We start from the raw sequence: 23,685 nt of genomic DNA, 5'->3' as shown, positions 1-23,685 counted from the left end.
AAGTGAACAATATAAAGTGCGTGCTTTCCTTGGAACTTTGCATTGGAATGAAAATGTAAACAGAGAACATACTTCTACTTCATTCAAGACTGCTGACCCAAAGGCCCCTAGAAGACTAAAGGGAAAAAAGAACTATAAAAAGGAAACATTTAATTTTAGAAATAAAATATGGATGCGCTATATTAAACAAGTGTACTCATAATAGTCAAATTCAAAAGCTGTTGGTCCATATTTTGATAATAATGTAAACTATATCTTGCGAGCACACGCCTTGAATTATTTATTTAATAAACACAAAGAGATGAAATCTCCCTAATTTTTTATCTTCACTTCCTCCTCGTTTCTTATAAAAATAAAGTTAACGGGAATACCTATGATTTTTAAATAGCAACCTATTTGCATTAAAGGTAAGACCAAAAATATTTCTATTTTTTTAATACTTTTTTCCCTACATATATCATTATTTATATTATTTATGTAAATCCCCTTCAACCTTATGATAATTAAGTGATTCGAAAAAATGTTTTTTTTTTAAAATAATAATCCGTTTTTCTTGGTGTTTGCTTAACTTTAAAGTTGACCTAAGTAATTTCTTAAAATTGAAAAGTGATCAAATTACATTTTTAACTGCCCCTCAATACGCCATCCTTATTTAATAACCGTTATCGAAAGTATAAAGCCCCTAATACATGTAGCCTTCCCTCTCTTTCAATCAAATAACTTTGAAATCCCTTGTTTCAAGATTATTTTGACAAGTATAACGTTTGGTATTTTTGTGGTAAAAGTTGGTCAAATTCTTAGGTCAAGATCAAGGAGTCAATTGGTGGTTCGCAAAGTTCTTGCCACACGCCATACACCAAGTCAAAGGTTATAGACAAGGTTGAAGGTTTTGAAGACAAACAGACAGGGCCAAAATTATATACTCTGGAATCTTCGATCAAGAGTGCATAAAAAAAAATCTGACAATATTTTCATACAACAAATACCTATAATGTACTTAACCTTTTATAACATGTTTTTTCCCAGATTTCAATATTAACCAGATACGACTGTGTCAATTTTAAAAAGCATTAATGATAGTTAATCATTAATTGATTGATCATATATATATAGCTTTACGTCCCGTCCGAGAATTTTATCACACATGTACATGTAGAGCCATCAACATATACCGTTGAAGAGATTTAAATTTATACCTTTCCTTGACACTGTCTTTTAAAGTGTGGCAGAAGGGGTCCTTGTTTGTTTGTCCGTCCGTCTATCTGTTGTCAACTTAAACCTAGCTCATAATTATTTCGCGGTTTAGGGTAAGGTTTTAATAACTGACATGAGTGTTCATCATGGAAAGACCCTTCCCTTTGTACGAAAATCTTGATCATGTGACCCCAACTATGACCTTTGACCAACATTTGAAAATCTTAAACATTGACCATAACTATTGCATTGTGTTTCACAAAGTTTACATGTAATTTACCATTGCACAATACTATTTTTAAAATAAATGGTCTTCAGTATTTTCACATTTGCTACCCTTAAACATCTTTCAAGTGTATACATATCAAGAATCAATAGTAATTACCTTTAAATTACAAAAACAAATTATACAGTTATATATTAAACATGTCATTATACATGCATATATCTTGAACGTCTCTAGATTTTATTATTTGGAATAAAACATATATTTGGTTTATTGTGCAGGCATTGGTTACATTGGTATTTTGATTCCATGATGATCTTCCGTTTTGTCCTGTTTCTCAAATGTGTGACTTATATTTCCACCATTGGTAAGAGGAAAAAAAAACTTTTTATAATGTAAAAGACTGCATGGTATTTTCCTGCTGAAAAGAAAATCAATCAACCTACTAATATGTGTGAAAACTCATGTGAATCGAGTGTAAAAAAAAATTAAACTAGGTTCTAACAGTGCAATTGAAAATTTTCTACCAAATGTTCAGCAATAAAAGTTGGACAATGTGATATACAGTGCACGTTTACATGTAGTTACATTAGAGAAGTCCAAAAGAAATCCAGATGAAACTGTATAGGATAATAGGGCTAAATTCTGTAATTCCTTCAACTTTCACTGAATTTTCAGTTAGGGACCGATGTTACAAAAAAGGGTGTCTGAATTGTTACATATTTCTGGGTCTATTTTTGTTGAAAGTTATCATACATATAATAATACATTATTCTGAATAAAAAATTTTAAATTTCGGTGCGGTGAAACTTGTTCATTTTTATGACTTATTAAAACACGATCGACTAAAATTGACTAATATTTGTTTGTATCCTCTGTCCTAAACCGAATTGCAGAGGGTTTTCCCCGCGTTTCAAAAAAGCGAAACGTCTTGAAAGTTCAAAAGCATTTAAAAAAAATAATATTTACATGAAACTTTTTAATCATATTTCACAACCATACAAAATAACAGCAATTCCTAATGTATTTAGGGACTAAAATCACCACATTTTCTACTACTTATTAATACAAAAGGAAATTATTCAATTTTACTTTTAAATCAGCAGCTCTCTGTATTTTTAGTATTATTTCTGTAAACAGAAATTATATGTATAAAATACACTGAATGAAGTATTAAATAAATGGCTAAATTTCCCCTCTTCTTACAAGAGAATTTAGCTTTACAAAAGCCCGCCTGGCAGGAAAATAATTGGCAAGATAAAGAAACAGACTGGGGAGCAGAGAAGGCAGTGGATGGGCGATATACTGACCGCTCAGCAGGAGGAAACCAGTGTACAATATCAGCAGGTGGACAAACAGCAGAATGGGGAGTGGATCTAGGGAGAGTAGTCAGTATTAGTTATATAAAGATGTACTACAGGACGGATAATAAACCTGGTACGTATAAATTTCTCAGTATATATTAAAAGGGAAGATAGTATGATTTTTTAGATAATAAACTTTTATTCATTTGACATTGACGAAGAGGTTGCATTTGAAATAACAATATTAATATTACATGAAGTCGCCTGCGTGGCGCAGTGGTAAGAGCGTTCTGCTCTAGAGACTATATAAACCGAGGTCCCTTGTGGCAGTAGGTACTTGCACGAAAAAGATATATCCCTACTCAATGGCCCTGATTGCCTAGTATAGGACAACATTTGCAGGTCTTCACCGGCTAGTGATGGCGTCTCTGTAAAAGCTAATGTAATTGTCTAGAAGAACTTCCAACAACATACAATAAATGAATCATTTAATTATATATATTACATTTTAAGGGTCCTTCTTTGATCGATTCGCTGGGTATTTCCTATACGTTTCCAACAGTACCTTAAAAAACAATGGAACTTCAAGGCTCTGTTTTCACGACCATCAGAACGTAAATGGTACACCAACAGACGACCAGAGAATCAACTGCTCTGTGTACGGCCGATATGTTATATATTACAACGAGAGGAGACCGGATGTGACGTATCCTAGTTACTACTCTCCAGACGCATATAATGAATTATGCGAAGTGGAAGTTTATGGTCAGTTCCAACAGACAACTTACATGTAGTATCGTAATTTTAGCTCACCTGAGCCGAAAGCTAGAGTGAGCTAATCTGATCAAATTTTGTCCGTTGTCGATGTCTTTGCTGTCGGCAAATTTTCACTTTTCATCTTGTTCTCAATAAACACTGGGCTTATTCCAACCAAACTTTCAACAAAGCATTCCTAGGTAGAGGGAATTCAAGCTTGTTCAAGTAAAGGGTCAGTAGCCTTCTTCCAAGGGAGATAATTATGAATAAGTGACAAATTAATGGCATCATTTAAATATCTTCCCAAGACCCACTGGGCCAGAGAATACGAAACCCATGTGAAATCATCCCCAAGTATGGTAGATTCACGTTTAAAATGTCCAAGTATTGACCCTTTGGAGAAGGGTGAGGCCGCAATAGACGATCCAAGTTTTATAAAAAAAATACATAGGAAAAGTCTTTCAAATTACTCTTCCCGAGAACCACTAGGCAAGGAAAGAACGTTGAATCATACTCAGGTGGTATAGATTCAAGTTTGGTGAAATCATGACCTCCAGAGGTAGGACGAAGCCATGATTGACAATCAAAATTTTTCAAGTAATATATAGGATAAAATATTTGAATTGTTTTCCTCTCAAGAACAAGAAAGCCATTATTGCTGAGTTTAATATGGAAGCATCCTTAGGTAGTGTTGATTAAACTTTGTTTAGATTTTGACCATCTGTGTAGGGTGGACATAAATGGAAAATCATTTTTTTTTTAAATATGGAAGCATCCTCAAGTAGTCTCATAGATTCAAGATTGTTCAAATAAAAATTTCTGTCGTTATAATGTGGACACGATGTGGGATCAATTTTATTATAGGGATATTTACTATACAAAATATTTTGATAACATTTTCCCCCTCCCGTAAGTAAATGGAATTTTTCTAAGTCAAAGGGGCATGAATTGTCAAAAATGGCTCGATTGAACCCAAACAGAACTTGATTTTACTAGATATCTTTATGATGAATCCGTAAACAAAATTTCATTTTTTAAAGAAATTGAACAGAAACTGCAAATACACGTTTTCCTTAAGTCCAAGGGGTATTACTCCTAAATTTATCTATATATTTTGATAATAATGTAAAATAAATTTCATCTCAATATGTCCAATCTTTGCGAGGAAAGTGAACGGAAACTGCTGGTGGACTAACCGACAGACAGCAGCTAAGCCAAATGTCCTCCCCTCTTGGAAGAGAGGGGGGCTTAAATATCTTTAAAACTTTATGGAAAAGCGAATATATGACAAGTGATTTTCTTTTTATGAAACTAATAGAAGCACTCTCATGTGGTTTAAAAGAAGGTTTGTTTAAATCATGACCCACCCTTAAGGGGGTGGGCAGGGTGTTGCCACAATGTGGCATCAAAGTTTTAGATTAGAATATATAGAAAAAAATGTCCTTAAGAACAGGAAAATTATGTTTTGACAAAATAAACTTCCGCATGAAGTGAAGATCCATTTAAAAAATGAGCCCTTCCGTTATCTATTGAAGCTCAGCATCCCACCCACCCTCCCAATTTACCAGATTTTGATAAATTGTTTTTTGTGTTGACAATTTGATGCTGCTGTCTTTGATTTTCCATTCCCTTGGCTAACAGCAGAAGAATTCAATACATCCATTCATTCGCTTCAATAGATAACGGAAGATAGAAAAGAAAATTTCATCATTACAATGAATACAATGATGTACACAAAGTATCAATTCAATGATGCACAAGGTGTACTGGTAATTGATACACTATGGGTACAATGATGTATAATAATAATAAATAAATAATACGCGCAAAGTGTGTATTCACAAAAAGGGTGTTATGATATTCAATGATATATAAATCGGATATATAAATCGCAATGAGCAGGTAACAATGTATTCCAAAGACAATGGTCTACGTCGACTTTATCAATAGTACTTGACGTAGAATCAATAGCAATGGCACAATGACGGAAGCTTAGTTATTGGCCACTGACCCTGGTAGATAACAGGATCAGCAGCGAGCTTCTGGCAAATTATGCCATACATGTATGTCTTCACATGGGAGCTGATAAAGCGCGACGTGTTAATACAGTGTACATCCGCTATATGCTGCAAATTTTGCACATGCCATGACAAAACTGCTATTAATTACATGCAGTTATGCAAAATTAATCACTGCTTGTAATATATGAAGTATACCATAGAACAAGGGAAGTTATTTTTTTCAATTTATATTTCATAACATTTACAATAACTAGTGCATGATTAATAAACTAATTAAAAATGGAAATGGTATGTAGTGCTGCAAACTTTGACAAATTATTTTGAATATGCCTTCCTGAATGATATGGAGAAAGTTAGCAGACTGTGCTATATTAGAAAGATGAACACCCTCTGGATATAGGTTTGATGAGTACTCTTGAATATCTGGGTAGTGACTGAACCCCCTACACCCCTCCTCCTCCAACTTGTGGTAATGAACAATATAATGAGCTATTTATCCTGATACGAGCGTTGTGTGAAATAATTTCTTGGCAGTATTTATGACCATAAAAATTTATACTTTGGTAACATAACTGAAAACGAGACAGAGTCAATATCATCAACTTTTGTAGTTAGCAAAGGGACTCCGACAAGGTTAGATTTACCAATACTATTACCCCACAATGAATCATTCTGACGAGTGGGTTCCCATATTGGTGCGTAAAAACTTCATTTCTTTCTTTTAAAATAAAATTTAACAATATGCCATGTCCATGTGAGTGCAACACCACGATAAAGTTAAGTAATGTTCACTCATATACGGGAGTGCTATTGTGTTTCCATGCATGAATAACAAAAAAAGTCAAATACAGGCGTGGATAAAATAAAAATTGACATTCATATATTTTAATGACAAGTGCAAGCGCTAAAATTTATTTGCGCCAAGGCATTTCCACTTGCGTTTGCGCTAAAATACGTATGTGCTAAATTTTCTCATTTTACAGTAAATATGCTAAAATAGCTTTTTCGAACTTCCACCATAATTTTCCAACAATTACAGAGATTTCAAATTTGGTATGCATAGTCCACTCATTAGTGTCTTTCAAATGACACCAAGGTCGATGACCTTGTGACATTGACTGTTACCTACATGTATATGCTGAAATAGCTTTTACGAACTTTATTATCGGTAGGCGCCTAGTGTTTCACAAACAAATGTTTTTTTTATTACTTATATAGGATGTTATGATACAGGATATTATGGAAGATTTTGTAACCAATCATGTCCAGTAAAATGCCAGGGACAGCAGTGTGACGCCGTTACTTGAAATTGTTTGAATGGTTGTGTACAAGGATATCAAGGGCCACACTGTAGCTATTGTAAGTTACGAAGTATATATCGATATATCAATAGTTTAATCATACAAGATTATCTATCCTGAAGCTTCTCACAATAATTTATACCACTGATGAACAGCAAAATTTTGAGAATTAAGGTGAATTTTGTCCATTACTGGAACTCTTTTTAAATTAGAGGCTCTTTAGGTAAGTTTGACTGATATAACATGTCGGAGCGGAAAATACAGAACATGTCGATTTCAGTTTACATTTTAGAGTTATTGAAAAGTCACGAAAAAGTTCATTTCCAGACTATGCTTTACTTGCATTGATCAATATTTTAATATAATACACATTTTTCTGTTCTCAATCAACCACGGCCAGAATGAGAGAAAATCGTACATTTTGGCCGTGGTTTGCAACGGTGGTCGCCCGCACGGTGCAGTTGTTAGAAGGTCTGCTTTCGATTCGCAAAGTATGGAATTGATTCTTAACGTGACGGGTTGGAATCTTAGATAAATAAAATTTACTGTCTTTTGTTACAATATTGAATGTTTTTCACAAGTGAATTTGGCTTTGGGGAGACCTGCTTGGCTGCAGCACAAATGGTCATTTACACGCAGAATCTGGGGGGCAGAGAAGGCAGTTGATGGACAATATACAGACCGCTCAGCAGCAGGAAACCAGTGTACAATATCAGGCCCCGGATATCAGACTGCAGAATGGAGAGTCGATCTACAGGACATTGTCAGCATAAGTCATATCCAAATCTACTATAGGACTGAAAACACTCCAGGTAAGCACTAGAAAATTAAGGCATATAATAAATTACATTGAGAACATGATTATGACGTGCTTTCAATTAAAATTTTCACAACTATGTTTCGAGGCCATTAAGGAAAGTTACGGATATTAAGAAGAGTAAAAATTATTATTATATTTTAAATGGGTTTCTTGAATAGTTTAAGAAAAACAAAGAGTAGTGTCTTTGTTAGCATTTGGGCTGAGAGAATTAGTGCACGAACGGTATAAATTATACTTCTTTAATGAAAGTACTGTAATAATTTCATTAAAAAAAATACCAGGGAAAATGTTCTTCTTTGTCCACCATATGCAGATTATCTCATTGACTGCATGGAACTCGAGGATCTCATTTCTTTTATTATATAACTCCTTCTAAACTCTCGCTTGGCTTGTGGAGGTACCGGGATGGCTCAATTTCGCTATTTTCTCTCTTATTATATAATTCCTTCTAAAGAACTCGGTTCACTTCCTATCATATTTGGCCCTGACAATTTCCAAAAAATTAAGTTTAAACTGAATCAAAACTATATAGTGGAAATAAATGTTGGATATATGCTTGCTTAAAATATATATAAAAAATTTGGGAATGTGTCCCTGTTTAACTATTTAATGGGGGTCAAAACATGCAAGGAATGCGTATTTCCGGAAAAATTGTTAAAAATCAACTACTTAATAAACATGTTCTGTTACTTTAAACATGGTGCCCACGATATCACCATTACAATTTTTTGCATAAAGAATGCTTTTAAAACATTGTTTCAACTGAGAAAATTTCAAAGTGGTGATATGATGGGCACCTATTGAAAAATGCTTTTAAGTAGTTGATTTTTAACGATTTTTCCGGAAATACGCATTCTTTGCATGTTTTGACCCCCATTAAATAGTTAAACAAGGGAACATTCTCAAATTTTTTATATATATTTTCAGCAAGCATATATCCAACATTTATTTCCACTATAAAGTTTTGATTTCAGTTTAAACTTAATTTTTTGGATATTCTCAGGGCCAAATATGATAGGAAGTGAACCGAGTTCTTTATGGACCAGCGCGGCTGCCATGGTTGGGGAGTGAAGATGTAACCCAACCTGTATAAAATGCAACCAAGACAGTCAAGATTCAGCTTTCCACTCTTTATTAGGTCACCTGAGAAATTCAGGTGACCTATTGCTATCCGTTTTCGTCCGTCGTCGTCCGTCGTGTGTTAACATTTTCAGCTTCTTCTCTGAAACCACTGAACCAATTTCTACCAAATTTAGTATACAGCATCTATGGGTGAAGGGGAACAAAAATTGTGAATTTCATAGTCCCCACCCCCCTGGGGCCTGAGGGGTGGGACCAAAACCACAAAAATTAGTGCAATCTTTAAAAATCTTCTTCTTTACTCCTGGACATCAAGCAGGCAAACTGTTGAAATGAATATATGAGCATTGAGGTCTCTACCAAAATTGTGAAATTCATGGCCCCAGGGTCGGGGGTTCTAGTGCTAGGGCGGGGCTATATAGATTATATAGTGAAAATGCATTATTTCTTTGAAAATCTTCTTCTCTGCTCCTGGGTATTAAATAAACTAACTAAGTACATAGTTATGATGAGCAAGAGTGCTTCTTCCAGATTTTTGAATTTTGTGGCCCCAGGGTCAGGGGTTCTAGTGTTAGGGCAGGGCTCTATTGATTATATAGTGAAAATGCATTTATTCTTTGAAAATCTTCTTCTCTGCTTTTGGGTATTAAATAAACGAATTAAGCACGTAGTTATGATGAGCAAGAGTGCCTTTTCCAAAATTGTGCATTTTATGGCCCCAGGGTCAGGGGTTCTGGTGTTAGGGTGGGGCTCTATTGGCTCTATAATGAAAATGCATTTATTCTTTGAAAATCTTCTTCTCTGCTTCTGAGTATTATATAAACCAACTAAGCATATAGTTATGATAAGCAAGAGTGCCTCTTCCAGATTTGTGAATTTTATGGCCCCAGGGTTAGGGGTTCTGGTGTTAGGGCGGGGCTCTATTGATCATATAGTGAAAATGCATTTATTCTTTGAAAATCTTTTTCTCTGCTTCTGGGTATTAAATAAACAAACTAAGTACATAGTTATGATGAGCAAGAGGGCCTCCTATAAAATTGTGAATTTTATGCCCCTGGGTCAGAGGAGGGGGGGGGGCTACATAGTCTGAAAATAAATTAACGTTTTTATATCTGCTCTTTGATATTAATCAACCATTTTGTTTTAAAATTTGCAAAATTTTGAAATGTGTGGCCCCTGGGTTAGTGGTTCCTTTGGGGTGAGGTGCACAACTGGGTATACAGTGGAAGTGCATTTTCTCTTTGTTACTCTGATCTACCTCTGGGTATTAAGTAAATAGAGTAAGCATGCTAAGTTAATAATTATGATAAGCAATGGTGCCTCTTTCAAAATTGTGAATTGTGAATTCCATGGCCAAATTCAAGTGTTTGAAAGTTGTTACTCAATACTCAGATGACCTATAAGGCCCTTGGGCCTCTTGCTAAATTAAACAATCTATTGTAATCGTTATGATTACAATAAATAATTTCTTACAATATACTATAAATTATACTAAACATTACACGTTCTAATATAAAAAAAAATATATATATAATTTGTTGATAAATTAACCCATGTGAAAATTTTAATGATTTGATAAAAACCGCGCAAGTCTAGAAAATTATCTCACCTGTATAAAATGCAATCAAGACAGTCAAGATTCAGCTTTCCACTGAAGTTCTGTCTATCCCGGCCACTCATTTAATACTAGGTATACCTTAGTAGATTTGTAACTTCGAAATTTGCAATAATTACTTTAATTTTTTATTTGAATTTTAATTACTATTATTCTGACGTTGAGTACTTTTAAAATTTCTAATGCACTTTTAAAATAATTTCCAATCTTTTGCATAATCTTTAAATATTTGTTGTAGCTAATTTATTCAAATATCTGACCTCTGGTCACTTCATTACCATTGTTTCCTTATTCACACACATTCTGAAATTTGTTTTTATCTGAAAACCTTTATTACTGTGTGCAATTTATCCATGCTTGTTATTTTATTTAAAGTATTACCTAATATTTTTCACTAATATCCACATTTCTAAACCCGTGACAAGATATTAAGTCTAAAGAAAAATAAAATGTTTCATCTGTCCTTAAAAATTGTATACATAATCTATTTAGTGGACGGTCGTTTTTTTTTTTTAAATAAATTTCGCTGAAGCTTTTGTGAATCTTAACTTTAAAATATTATAAAATGATAATAAAAAAACATAATTTCACATCTATCATTGTCCTTAAACAAAGGTCCAAAGTTGTTACTACAGTAAATCAAAGTTCCAAGGTTTTATAAGACCACTTATTATTTCCCTATAAAACTCTATACAAACCTTCAGTTCTGTCAGTACTATACAAATTTAAATTCAGACAAAACCTTGGCATAATTTGAAACTTTATTCTAAGCGCGTAAAAAGAGGACCGGAAAGGATATAGGGTTCTATGGCGATCATAGGTCAACATTGCAGTTGTTTACAACTTATAGCGAACAGCAGCAATTAACACTTTGCCAAAAGCATCAATACCCACTCATACAATCTGCCCTGATAATTCTATAGTTCTTGTAATCTTCCTACATTCCAAACAATATTTTTAGAATGAAAACATACATACCTCAATTCAGCCGGTCAATCAGGCAGCAGATAGCTTGTTTTCGCGTATAGATTTATCGATGAGAGTATCATTCAATATGTTATATTTACATTTCCAATGTCTTTGTCCGAGATAAAATTACCAATTGTAAATGTAATTTATTTCTTCATGAATGTTTTGGCGCGGTTCCAAAAAAACCACGTGCAGGGCGGGACAACACCTAGAGAGAAGCAGGCTTGGAGCCCGTGGATTGGCGGAATCAAAGCATGTAAATATAAGGAATAACTGTCAGATTTTTTTCATGAATTCATGAAGATGATCAATGGATTGGCTTGTGTGATAATTTTATGCATAAAAGCCTTCGGCGTTTATGCAAATTATCACACAAGCCAATCCATTGATCACTTCATGAATTCGAAAAATAAGACAGTTATTCCTTAAACCATCTTGTGACGTGTTGCAGAGACAGTTATGCATTCTTTAAAACCTATATTATAATATATATATATATATATATATATATATATATATATATATATATATATATATATATATATATATATATATATATATATCGGTGAGTTTTTGAAAATGCAGCCGATCAGGAACATTCGGGGTTGATTTTCCAATTAACGGCATTACTACAAAGATAAGCACTATAAACAGTGCTTATAACTTATCTTGAAAAATGTTTGAGAGGTTAATTAACATTTTCTTCTGACTCATCTATAACAATAATTATTGTATGATTTAATAATACTTATCTTTCTGATTGGCCGAAATCCAACTTTGTGGAAGAAATACTACTATATTTACCTGCACGTGACATTCCAGGTGAATATAAGGATTCATTTCCTCTTCATTGATCTAAACATAGATCGGGAAATTCCAAATTGATAAAAAATTGTTTTGGAAAGCTATTCAAAAGACAATCTTGTCTTTTTTGGGTTGGATTTTTTTGGTCAATTCAATGATTTAGCCAACTTGAAGTGCAGTATTCATCTCACCCTTCGGGCTCGGTTAATATTGTACTCTTCAGGTGGCTAAAGCATGGTATTGACCTAAAAAAACAGCAATACTTGTATAAGATACATTTTGCTCAAAATTTACAAAATCCCAGAACTTTCAAAAAGAATTCGAGAAGTGCCTATCCCATGAATAGAAAGGTCCCTGGTATTTGCTTTAAAAAGTATCTCATTTGAATAAGTTTGCTCTGACTAAAAACTATCTATGGCAGTTAAAGATAGCTAGGAAGGCACTGTTGAGGTCTCGGCTCTATTTAAGAATTTAACCAACACTCTTCTATCAGTTTCTTTTATACTCCATGGATCCTTTATGGATTTTTGACCGTAAAGGTTCTCTGGTTTCTTGATATTTCGTAGGTCCTGGTGCATACATGTACTACATGACATTTGCTGGATTTTTCGTCTACGTTTCCAATGACACGTCCAGGAACAACGGTATTCTTTGCTTTCATCAAATACAGAATAAGACTGGTACACCTACAGAGGATCAAACTATAAGCTGTCCGGTAGACGGCCGTTATGTAATATACTACAACGAACGAAGACCGGATGTGACGTATCCAGGTTACTATTCACAGTATGCATACACTTATTTGTGTGAATTGGAGGTGTATGGTGAGTCTCTTTGCTTCTTCAATTTTTTATAACATTTTATCCTCATCACAAGTTTTCTTGTAACAAAGTTGAACATAGGAATAAGCTTGTTATTACTTAAACAGGATGCCCTGGTTCTAGATATTTCGGAAAATATTGTGAGCAATCATGTCCAGAAAACTGTCAGGAGCTGAGATGCAATATGTTTACAGGAAACTGCTTTAAATGTAAACCTAGATATGATGGTTCTCACTGTCAAAGTAAGTTAGAAGTAGGTCTGGAACGTTCAAAGAGAGATGCACATATTTATTTAGGCGTTTAGGGAATGTTGAATTTGATTCTATGAAAGGAATTAAGAGCCATTCTCTGTAATGATTTGAAATTTTATATAAGAGCTGTGGCACGCATAGTCTCAGAATTTCTCCAAACTCTCTACGATAAAAGTCATTGATACCCTAAACTGAAATCAGGCAAAAATGGTTGCTATGTTTTAAAGTTACAATGGCAACATGTCTTAAAGTTCGAAAATGGCATTTTAAAACATGTTTAGAGCCTTATTTAGTTAACATTTGCGGCAAAAAAAAAAACAATTGGCAATGACTGCTTCCAAAAGTTGAAGGTCAGATGTCTCAAATGCATGATAAACATGTTTGGTGAATCATCTATTACATACGTTACTATGGTAACAAAGTATTCAAAAGTAAAAAAAAAAAATCATTGAAAGTCACACACGTAAAAATAACAAGAGGCCCACGGGCCTTATAGGTCACCTGAGCATTATGCAACAACTTTCCAGTTATTGAATTTGATTCATGTTTTAAGCCAGATGCTATATGGCATTCACAATTTTTAAAGAGGCACCATTGATACACTTAGCAGTTGCTTAGCTTGGATACTGAATACCCATACGCAGGGTAGGGGAACAATATTGCATTCCAACTAATCAGTAATATTCAGCAATAATCAGTAGTGCCCCTAACACTGTGACATAAACCCCTGACCCTAGGTCCACACATTGCACAAATTTTAAAAAGGCACCCTTAAAATTGCCTATCAAAAAATAAATAAATGTTTTATAAATATAAAGGAGCAGATTTCAAACAATTAATTCATTTTCAGTATATACGTAGAGCCCCCCCCCCCTCTGACCCTGGGGCCTTGAATTCACAATTCTGTAAGATTAGGGCCCTTGCTCGTCATAACTATTTAGGTAGTTTATCTGCTTCATACCCAGAGACAGAGAAGAAAATTTCAAAGATTTAATGTATTTTCACTATAGAGCCCCGCCCTAACACCAGAGCCCCTGAACCTGGGGCCATAAAATTCATAATGTTAGAAGAGGCATTCTTGCTCATCATAACTTTGCACTTAGTTAGTTTATTTCATACCTAGGAGCAGAAAAGAAGATTTTCAAAGAATTCATGTATTTTCACTATATAATAAATAGAGCCCCCTCCCCCCAACACAAGAACCCTTGACCCTGGGGCCATAAAATTCACAATTTTGGTTGAGGCACTCTTGCTCATCATAACTTTGCACTTAGTTAGTTTATTTGATACCTAGGAGCAGAGAAGAAGATTTTCAAAGAATTCATGCAATTACACTATATAATCAATAGAGCCCCCCCCCCCCCCCCCCCACAAACACACAAGGACCTTGGGGCCATAAAATTCACAATTTTGGTTCAGGCACTCTTGCTCATCATAACTATGCACTTAGTTAGTTTATTTAATACCTAGGAGCAGAGAAGAAGATTTTCAAAGAATTCATGCATTTTCACTATATAATCAATAGAGCCCCCCCAACACCAGAACCCTTGACCCCGGGACCATAAAATTCACAATTTTGGTTCAGGCACTCTTGCTCATCATAACTATGCACTTAGTTAGTTTATTTGATACCTAGGAGCAGAGAAGAAGATTTTCAAAGAATTCATGCATTTTCACTATATAATCAATAGAGCCCCCCCCCCCCAACACCAGAACCCTTGACCCTGGGGCTATAAAATTCACAATTTGGGTAAAAGCACTCTTGCTCATCATAACTATGCACTTAGTTAGTTTATTTAATACAAAGGGGCAGAGAAGAAGATTTTCAAAGAAATCATGTATTTTCACTATATATAATCAATAGAGCCCCGCCCTAACACCAGAACCCCTGACCCTGGGGCCATAAAATTCACAATTTTCGTAGAGGCACTCTTGCTCATCATAACTATGTACTTAGTTGGTTTATTTAATACCCAGGAGCAGAGAAGAAGATTTTCAAAGAAATAATGCATTTTCACTATATATTTATTTAGCCCCGCCCTAGCACTAGAACCCCTGACCCCAGGGCCATGAATTTCACAGTTTTGGTAGAAGACTCAATGCTGATTACAATCATGCAAACAGTTTGACTGCTTGATGTCCAGGAGTAAAGAAGAAGATTTTTAAAGATTGCATTAATTTTAGTGGTTTTGGCCCCACCCCTCAGGCCCCAGGGGGGCAAGGATCATGAAATTCACAATTTTTGTTTCCCTTTACCCATAGATGCTGTATACTAAATTTGGTTGAAATTGGTTCAGTGGTTTCAGAGAAGAAGCTGAAAATGATCAAATGTTAACACACGACGGACGACGACGGACGAAAACGGATAGCAATATGTCACCTGAGTTTACTCAGGTGACCTAAAAAGCAATTATAGGATGAAATGTGACCAAATAATAGAAAAAAAGAGCCTTAAAACATATACCAAGAACAAAATATGATATTTTATTTTGGTTGGCAATGGTTGCCAATTCAAGGTTTTTATACCACAGAGAGCCTTCAAAGTAACACTCTGTATGTTTAAATCTGATCCTTTCTTTTAAAAAAGCACATTTCCTCATAACTAATGATCAATTTTTAATGATGTCTGTGTGCTCCAAATTTGAAAAAAATCAGATAAGATTCTTTAAATATAGCGTTGCTATGGAAGTAATCAGAAAATATATGCTTAAGGTCATTGGCAACGAAGGGTTTCCGGAGAAAAAAGGTTTATACCCAGGTTTCTTTACTTATGAAAAAAAGTCATTGAGAGTGATCTCCCGTATGGAATTCTCTAGGCGCTGAAAACAAAGAAAAACATATGTAACAGTCTGAGAGGTAAACAAAAACACGTGTGTTTTTTTATCGGATATATTCAACTCTACAGTAATAAAAGAAAAGCAGCGATGGGTTTGTTTACATTGTGTTGAGGGGGCAGACAGTTAACAGGTTGTCATTTAGAATAGGTAAATGATTGCTGGGAAGTGTAAAGGTATGAAATAATTATGCTGAAAGTGTTGATAGCTAGGTGGACCGAATGAGAACGATTCCATAGATTGTGTGAATGATGCACCATTAAAAAGTTACTATAAATCCTTGCAAAAATGTTTTTTGACAGTTCGTTTCCAATTAAGTGAATTATAGAATAGAAACAAACAACCACTCTCTTGATCATTAGGAATATTGTTTAGATGTTATTGCAGTAAAGGGAAGTAACTCAAAATTAAAGAAAAGTGCTGGTATTTCTGTGTTTTGTTTCAATATTCGCATTTTCAGCCAAATTATATGCATGTCATCGAAAATAAGGTTGCAACAATGTGTTTTATGTATAAACCTTATGAAATAAATGGGTTTTAGAGAAAACGTATGGTTAAAAATAATATAGGCCCATTTTATCAACATTTTACACAGGAAATGCATTGAAAATTGTCAAAACATTGATTTGACAAAATCATTAAAGGAAGGCTGGCTTGATGGGTAAAAAGGACCTGAATTGAACATGTTTGGTACCATTAAACCTGTTCAAAAAATCTTGAAAAATTCTATACGAAAACCAGAAACGTTGCCAATGTCCTTAAAAACCTGAAAAAATATTTTTTTTTCCTTGGATACGTACCCTTAAAAGTAGATTCGCAAATTTTTTTATGATTGATATTTATTAACAGCTAACTTGACTTTTAATTTTGACTATCATCCAATCTGTAAGTGGATGCAAGAAGTTGGCACACAGGGTTTAATATTGATATAAAGTTCACAAATGTGACCAGAAAATATATGCTTAAAAACCTGAAAAATATTTTCTTTCCTTGGATACGTACCCTTAAAAGTAGATTCGCAAAATTTTAATGATTGATATTTATTAACAGCTAACTTGACTTTAAATTTTGACTATCATCCAATCTGTAAGTGGATGCAAAAAGTTGGCACACAGGGTTTAATATTGATATTAAGTTCACAAAATCGAACATTTTCCCTTCTTGGTAACCATACCAACAGTGTTGTTTTCTTCATCAAATTTTATCAATATATGATATTCAACTTCAATTCTAACAGATAAGTACTATTCAAGCTGAGTCTTTTAATTTGTTTCTTGATTAAATGGCAATTTAATTCTTAATGCATCGAAAATAAATTCACTTTTAAGCACTGGTACATTGTTTCCATGGTAACACTGCAAAGTAGCAATTATACCCAATTTTTCTTATGGTCTTGGTGATGCAAGGTCCTAAGGATGCATATTTGCCTTGTCTTGAATTTTCATGTTTTTCTTCAAGACAGTAGCATTAACCCAATCTTAGTAACATGGTTTTGCATGGTTACACTGGCAACAATAAGTTATTTATAGAATAATATTGCTTATACTTATATACTTAAGGTCAAACATTTTCATTGCTATTCTTAAGTCGTTAATTGAGCTTGAGCATGAAACACATACCATTAGTGAATTCGGAGTGTTTTCAGCATATTTCAGCATTTTAAATGTATTCCAAATGTACACTTGGTTACCACTTACTTAGAGATATATTCCAAACAGTTTCTTTACAGTGTAAGTGACATCAAGGTGTCATGTTTTGTGAGAATGGTTTGTTTGCTTTTTCTAGTTTCTATTAAGCCACAATCAAGATTTAAAGTGGCTGAAAATCTCATCAAAATCGGTGACCATGCGTGGCAACGACGTTTAAGTGGTTACAGAGAATGACTATTTAAATTATTTAATGTTTATTTATTTAGAAAACGAATGTAAAAATTTCTTAGCATGTTTTTAAAACTTTACATATGAAAAAGTATTTCATATGATATTTATGTTGTTTTTTTTTCAAATTTGAAAATTATGCGAATTCTTTCTTTATACGATATTTACGCGATATGCTCTTTTTTAAAAACTCATATGAAAATCTTGTCAAAACCCCTTGAAGTTTTCAGACACATGTCATGCCTTAATTTTCGTCATTTTCTCATAAAAAGAAGATTTGGATGATGTTCTTGTGAAGTTTATAATTATGTAACTTTCATATAGGCTTATTTTGCCTTAGTCTAAACACCAAGAAGTAATATATTGTTTCAAAATTTCAAACTATAAGGCCTATTTATGAAGATTTTTCTTTAAGCAAAATTATTTAATGTTTTCATAATTTTCTTGAAGATTGTAAGAGTCGAATGTACGGGGCTCTCTGTAATTTGACTTGCGGCCATTGTCTAAATGATACACAGTGTCATCAAATAAATGGGTCTTGTGTACATGGCTGTGCTCCTGGATACGAGGGGCCATCTTGTTTCAAACGTAAGAATCATGAAATTTAACAAATCAGCATTTTTTTCTATTTTTTTTATTCTAAGCCAATAATATTGGTTTCATATTAATCCTACTATATTCATGTAACTTGTACTTGAATTATTTTCCAATAGGAAAAAATTATTTATACCATGCTATTAATTAAAAAATAAATGAGGACTTGCAAAAAGATAAACCAATGGAAGGAGTGTGAGTAGATACTAATCTGTTTATTTTTTTAAGCATGTGATGATGGAATATATGGTTCAAATTGTAACAAAACCTGTGGACACTGCCTTGACGGAACTTCCTGTCACCATGGTAACGGTCATTGTTTACAGGGGTGTTCACCAGGGTATGAGGGATCTTCATGTTACAGTGGTGAGTGATTGCTATCAATTATTTATTAGTCAACCTAAAATGTAGAATATCTATAGATCAGTTTATCTAAATTGATTTATCATGTTCTCTGTTATTTTGTACCATTACCCAATGGGGTAAGTATACATGTATTAGACAAATAAGCAACCAAAAAGGGAAATAAATATTCATAAGTGTTTAACGACTAAAAAATTAAATCCTTTTTTGTAATATTGCTGCAAACAGCAGGTATAAAATGTACTTCTTGAATTATCTCAAAGAGTTTGCCACTGTTTCAGTAATATACCAAATTAATGTGCTCATGTTTCCAGAGAGGTCCTTATTCATTACACATTTTTCATGATTTATCACATCCATATACTTAGTCCATTTCGAAACATTTTAAAAATTTAAACAATTAGGGCAGCATGAGTCCAAACCTTACATATATTATGAATTTAAGAATGTAAATTATATTGAAGAATGTGAAGGTAGAATGTATGGACTTGGCTGCAGTCAAAAGTGCCTTTGATTATGTGAATTGTGTTAGAAACTTAAAACTTAAAAAAAGTCGTCTGCTTTGTTGTTTAAAGAATGTGACGATGGAAAATATGGTGCAAACTGCAACGAAACCTGTGGACACTGTCTGAATGAATCACAATGTCACCATATAAACGGTTCCTGTTTACAGGGATGTTCACCTGGATATAAGGGAGAGCTCTGTAAAAGTATTAAGTCATCATCGCTTATCATTCTAAATTGACTTCAAATGTTTTACGAGGGTTGTCAAAGAAAACGCGAACATTAAAGCTGACATGAATTCTTAAAAACGCAACATTTTCATCTATGTACGACTTGTTTCATACCAACTATAGCCGTATTCCGCCATATTTCTTTCAGATACCTTGTCTCATTGTAACGATATATACCCCAAAGCGCTCGTTACAGTTGAATGATTTTAGCTCACCTGAGCCAAAGGCTCAAGTGAGCTTTTCTGATCACATTTTGTCCGTCGTCCGTCCGTCTGTCTGTCCGTCTGTAATCTTTTCACATTTTCGACTTCTTCTCAAGAACCACTGGGCCAATTTTAACCAAATTTGATACAAAGCATCCTTGGGATAAGGGGAATTTAAATTGTTAAAATAAAGGGCCAACTCCCCTCAAAAGGGGAGATAATCAAGAAAAGAGAAAAATAGGGTGAGGTCATTAAAAAAATCTTCTTCTCAAGAACCACTGGGCCACAAAAAGCTGAAACTTATATGGAAGCATCCTGGGGTTGTGTAGATTCTAAATTTTTCAAATCATGATCCTCGGGGGAAGGGCGGGGCCACAATGGGGAATCAAAGTTTTACATAAAAATATATAGGAAAAATCTTTGAAAATCTTCTCAAGAACCAATGGGCTAGAAAAGCTGAAACTTATGTGGAAGCATCCTGGGGTAGTGTAGATTCTAAATTGTTCAAATCATGACCCCCGGGGGAAGGGCGGGGTCACAATGGGGAATCAAAGTTTTACATAGAAATATATAGGAAAAATCTTTGAAAATCTTCTTCTCAAGAACCACTGGGCCAGAAAAGCAGAAACTTTTGTGGAAGCATCCTTGGGTAGTGTAGATTCTAAATTGTTCAGATCTTGACCACCGGGGGAAGGGCGGGGCCACAATGGGGAATCAAAGTTTTACATAGAAATATATAGGAAAAATCTTTGAAAATCTTCTTCTCAAGAACCAATGGGCCAGAAAAGCTGAAACTTATGTGGAAGCATCCTTGGATAGTGTAGATTCTAAATTGTTCAAATCATGACCCCGGGGGAAGGGTGGGGCTACAGTGGGGAATCAAAGTTTTACATAGAAATATATAGGAAAAATCGTCTTCTCAAGAACCACTTGGCCAGAAAAGCTGAAACTTATGTGCACATGGAAGGATCCTGGGGTAGTGTAGATTTCAAAATGTCTAAATTATGATCAGTGGGGTAGGGTGGGGATGCATTATGTATTAAAAGGAGGAAATCTGGTAAAGAACAGAATGGTCAAAGCTTCTCAGGTGAGCGATGTGGCCTATGGGCCTCTTGTTTGGTTTGGGCATCGACTTGTGCACATCTCCGATGGTAAAGCATATGAGAATACATGAGGAGATCAAGACATTTCAAAACCACAATAAACAACATAATAATCATATTTCTCAATAATTATTGATTTGAATCAAAAGAAAAATGCAAGTTTGGTGAGAAATTTAGATGCAAGTCACGCGTACGTATTTTTACAGTGCGCCAATTTATGCAGAATAAACTTGAAATAAAAAGCAGTAAAATCTGCAAACACATTTTGAAATTATATCATTTGAATGAAACAAAACAACCAACGTCTTTGATTTGCAGCCCCTATGCAATTGGTGCATATCGAGAAAACGCCCCGAACGCTGTAAACGTACTCATACCTGGTAATAAGGTTACTGCATCCGTTCGAAGATGTGCACAAGTCAAGTGATATACACCCTGATTTCCATTTATTGAAATATGCATCACAAAAAAAGAAATAAACTCGGTAAAAGCTCAAAAGTAAACACACTGTCATTACTCCGTACAGACTAGCAGGCCGATACACTTAGTATATTGTACGTGCTGATCAGATTTTGGTCAGGGAAAATATCACAAGTTGAAAGAGAAGTTATTTGGTATTGGCGCGGCTGAAGAGGGGGGGGGGGGTATTATAACTGCTGTTCATAAGCTATAATTGTTAATTGTCTATCTACATGTAGTTCTAATACACTGTATACATTCTATACAAAGTCAGGTATATAGTCTGCAGTTGGTTTGCGTCGCAAAATTATTCATTTTTCAATTATAACTGATTATTTTAGTACTAATCTCAAATCTAAATCAAGTAATTTGATGTACGGTAATTATTTACTTCAAATCTTAAAAGCAATAAACCAGAATACAATTTTTTTTATGTGTATATAGATCTATACGTTCTATACGTTCTTCAACACACAAACACACGAAGAAATGCCATCCCCTGTTCAGATTGACATCTAGGCATTTGATTTTTAGGCGGGGGGGGGGGGGGGGGGGCGTGCAAAAATAATTGACATGACCGTTATCTAAATATTCTTGGAAGACAAACATCTCTGCCGAATTCAATTTTGAAATTTTTTTTAAATGTGTCACTCCGACCACAAAGTATTTGCATTTTGAGGAATGTATAAATGTTTTATAATTATGTTGTTATAGAGAGTCGAACGAGATTTCAGTATCCCTGCCTGATAGTCTCGCTATTTTTTTTTTATATGAAAATAATTTCTGTAGGAGTATTTGGGAGATAATTTTAAAAGCTAGGGTAGGGATTTTTGACACTGGTTGAATACGGATAATTTTTATTTACTCTTTTTTATATCAAAAAGAAGTTAATTCCTTTAAGCCACCATTAAGCTGCAACTTACAGGTGCTTAATGTCCAAACTTCATTAAGCTACCATTAAGCCACCATTAAGCTGAGCTTAATGGTGACTTAATGGTCAACCCTCATTAAACTTTTACGCATCTTATATAGAATCTTTGAACTAACTTTTAGTTATTTTAATATCATTTACGCAAAATCTATTCCAACTCATAATTTTGTCTCGATCATAATTTCAACGAGTTTTTTGTTAACATGCATAAACTTAATCACTGAGAACAAAGTTAGCTAACAGCCACAGGGGCTTGCTCGAGGTGTCTTTTTTTTCTTAAAATCATTTACAGTGATAATAAAACAAGACATCCTGTATCAGAACCGTATATTATTTTTTTTTTATATAAATCATTATTACATGCGTTGTTTTTATTTTTAGTGTATATGGTTTTTAAAAATAAATAATTATTACACACCGTGTGCAAGTCCTTGTGAAATATCTTAAATTTACAATACCAAAAATCAATTTGTTATTAAAATTATCTATATTCATGAACACAAAATATATATTACTTTTTAAAAACAAAATGGTATTTTTATTTCATGTGTTAAAAGAAACATTCCGCTACAGAATTCACAGGAATATAACTATATAATCTCATGAAAAAAAATCTCTGTCCTTTTTTTTTTGGAGGGGGGGGGGGGGGCTACTGGTATACAAAAGATTGACTTTTACCATGAAAAACTTTTTAATGGCTTTTACATCATGAATAATTCTAATTAATTCGTTGTTTTTTTAATAATGCAGCGGTAAGTATCTGTCAAAATATAGTCGGTCTTCAATGATTGTTATTTCAAAATCGATTTTCAGAGGAACGGCCGATCAGACTAAACATGACATCCGACCAGATGTATACACATTGAGAAACGGGGTAAGATTAACAGATGATCAGTGTACAGTAAACCGACTGGTCAGACAATAGACCTTAATTCGGAGTCCCCCCGGGCCCGTCCCCGGTTAACTAACAGGAAACTATACATACACAACGTACACTGACAGATTTTAATGATCAATTATTTTTTAAAAAAAATAAATTTAACGCAAGCATATAACAAATTAAAAATTATGATTCATCGTAAAAAGTCAATTATTTTGATACCCATTATGATACAAAAAGAATTGAAACTGAATATGATATTCTAAAAAAAAGTTTTTGTAAACGTGATTAACCAGGTAACTCTTACGCGAGGATTGTCACTAAATTGTTGACATAGAAACCGTTAATATCCGCAGTATATTAAAAATAATAGTAGAATCTGTTTTTTCCTCTTTCTTTTTTCGATGATAGACTTTTGTGTTTTATTTATAATTAATTTATTTTCAATCATGATTTAATGCTTACATTTCGAAAATTTTCGAATAACAGAGCGAAGAACTCAATCACATTACATCAATCTAAAAGCCGAACTCAGTGTAGAAATA

At 33.9% G+C, this 23,685-nt stretch overlaps 1 protein-coding gene across 1 annotated transcript; it reads left to right on the top strand.

The window, feature by feature from the left end:
- Positions 1–2,601: 2,601 nt before the first annotated feature.
- On the top strand, positions 2,602–18,833 carry LOC134245990 (uncharacterized; the record flags this gene model as incomplete). Its single annotated transcript, XM_062728225.1, has 5 exons — positions 2,602–2,857; positions 3,238–3,489; positions 7,384–7,614; positions 8,626–8,681; positions 18,696–18,833. Coding segments are annotated over exons 1-5 (933 nt in total), but the record flags the coding sequence as incomplete, so codon positions are not given.
- Between the last annotated feature and the right edge of the window lie 4,852 nt (positions 18,834–23,685).

The sequence above is a fragment of the Saccostrea cucullata genome, unplaced genomic scaffold, assembly GCF_032062105.1.
Source record: "Saccostrea cucullata isolate Sc308-1 unplaced genomic scaffold, CSIRO_AGI_Scuc_v1 ctg2481, whole genome shotgun sequence".
Taxonomy (NCBI): Eukaryota; Metazoa; Mollusca; class Bivalvia; order Ostreida; family Ostreidae; genus Saccostrea; species Saccostrea cuccullata.
This window is presented reverse-complemented; position numbering and strand designations above follow the sequence as displayed.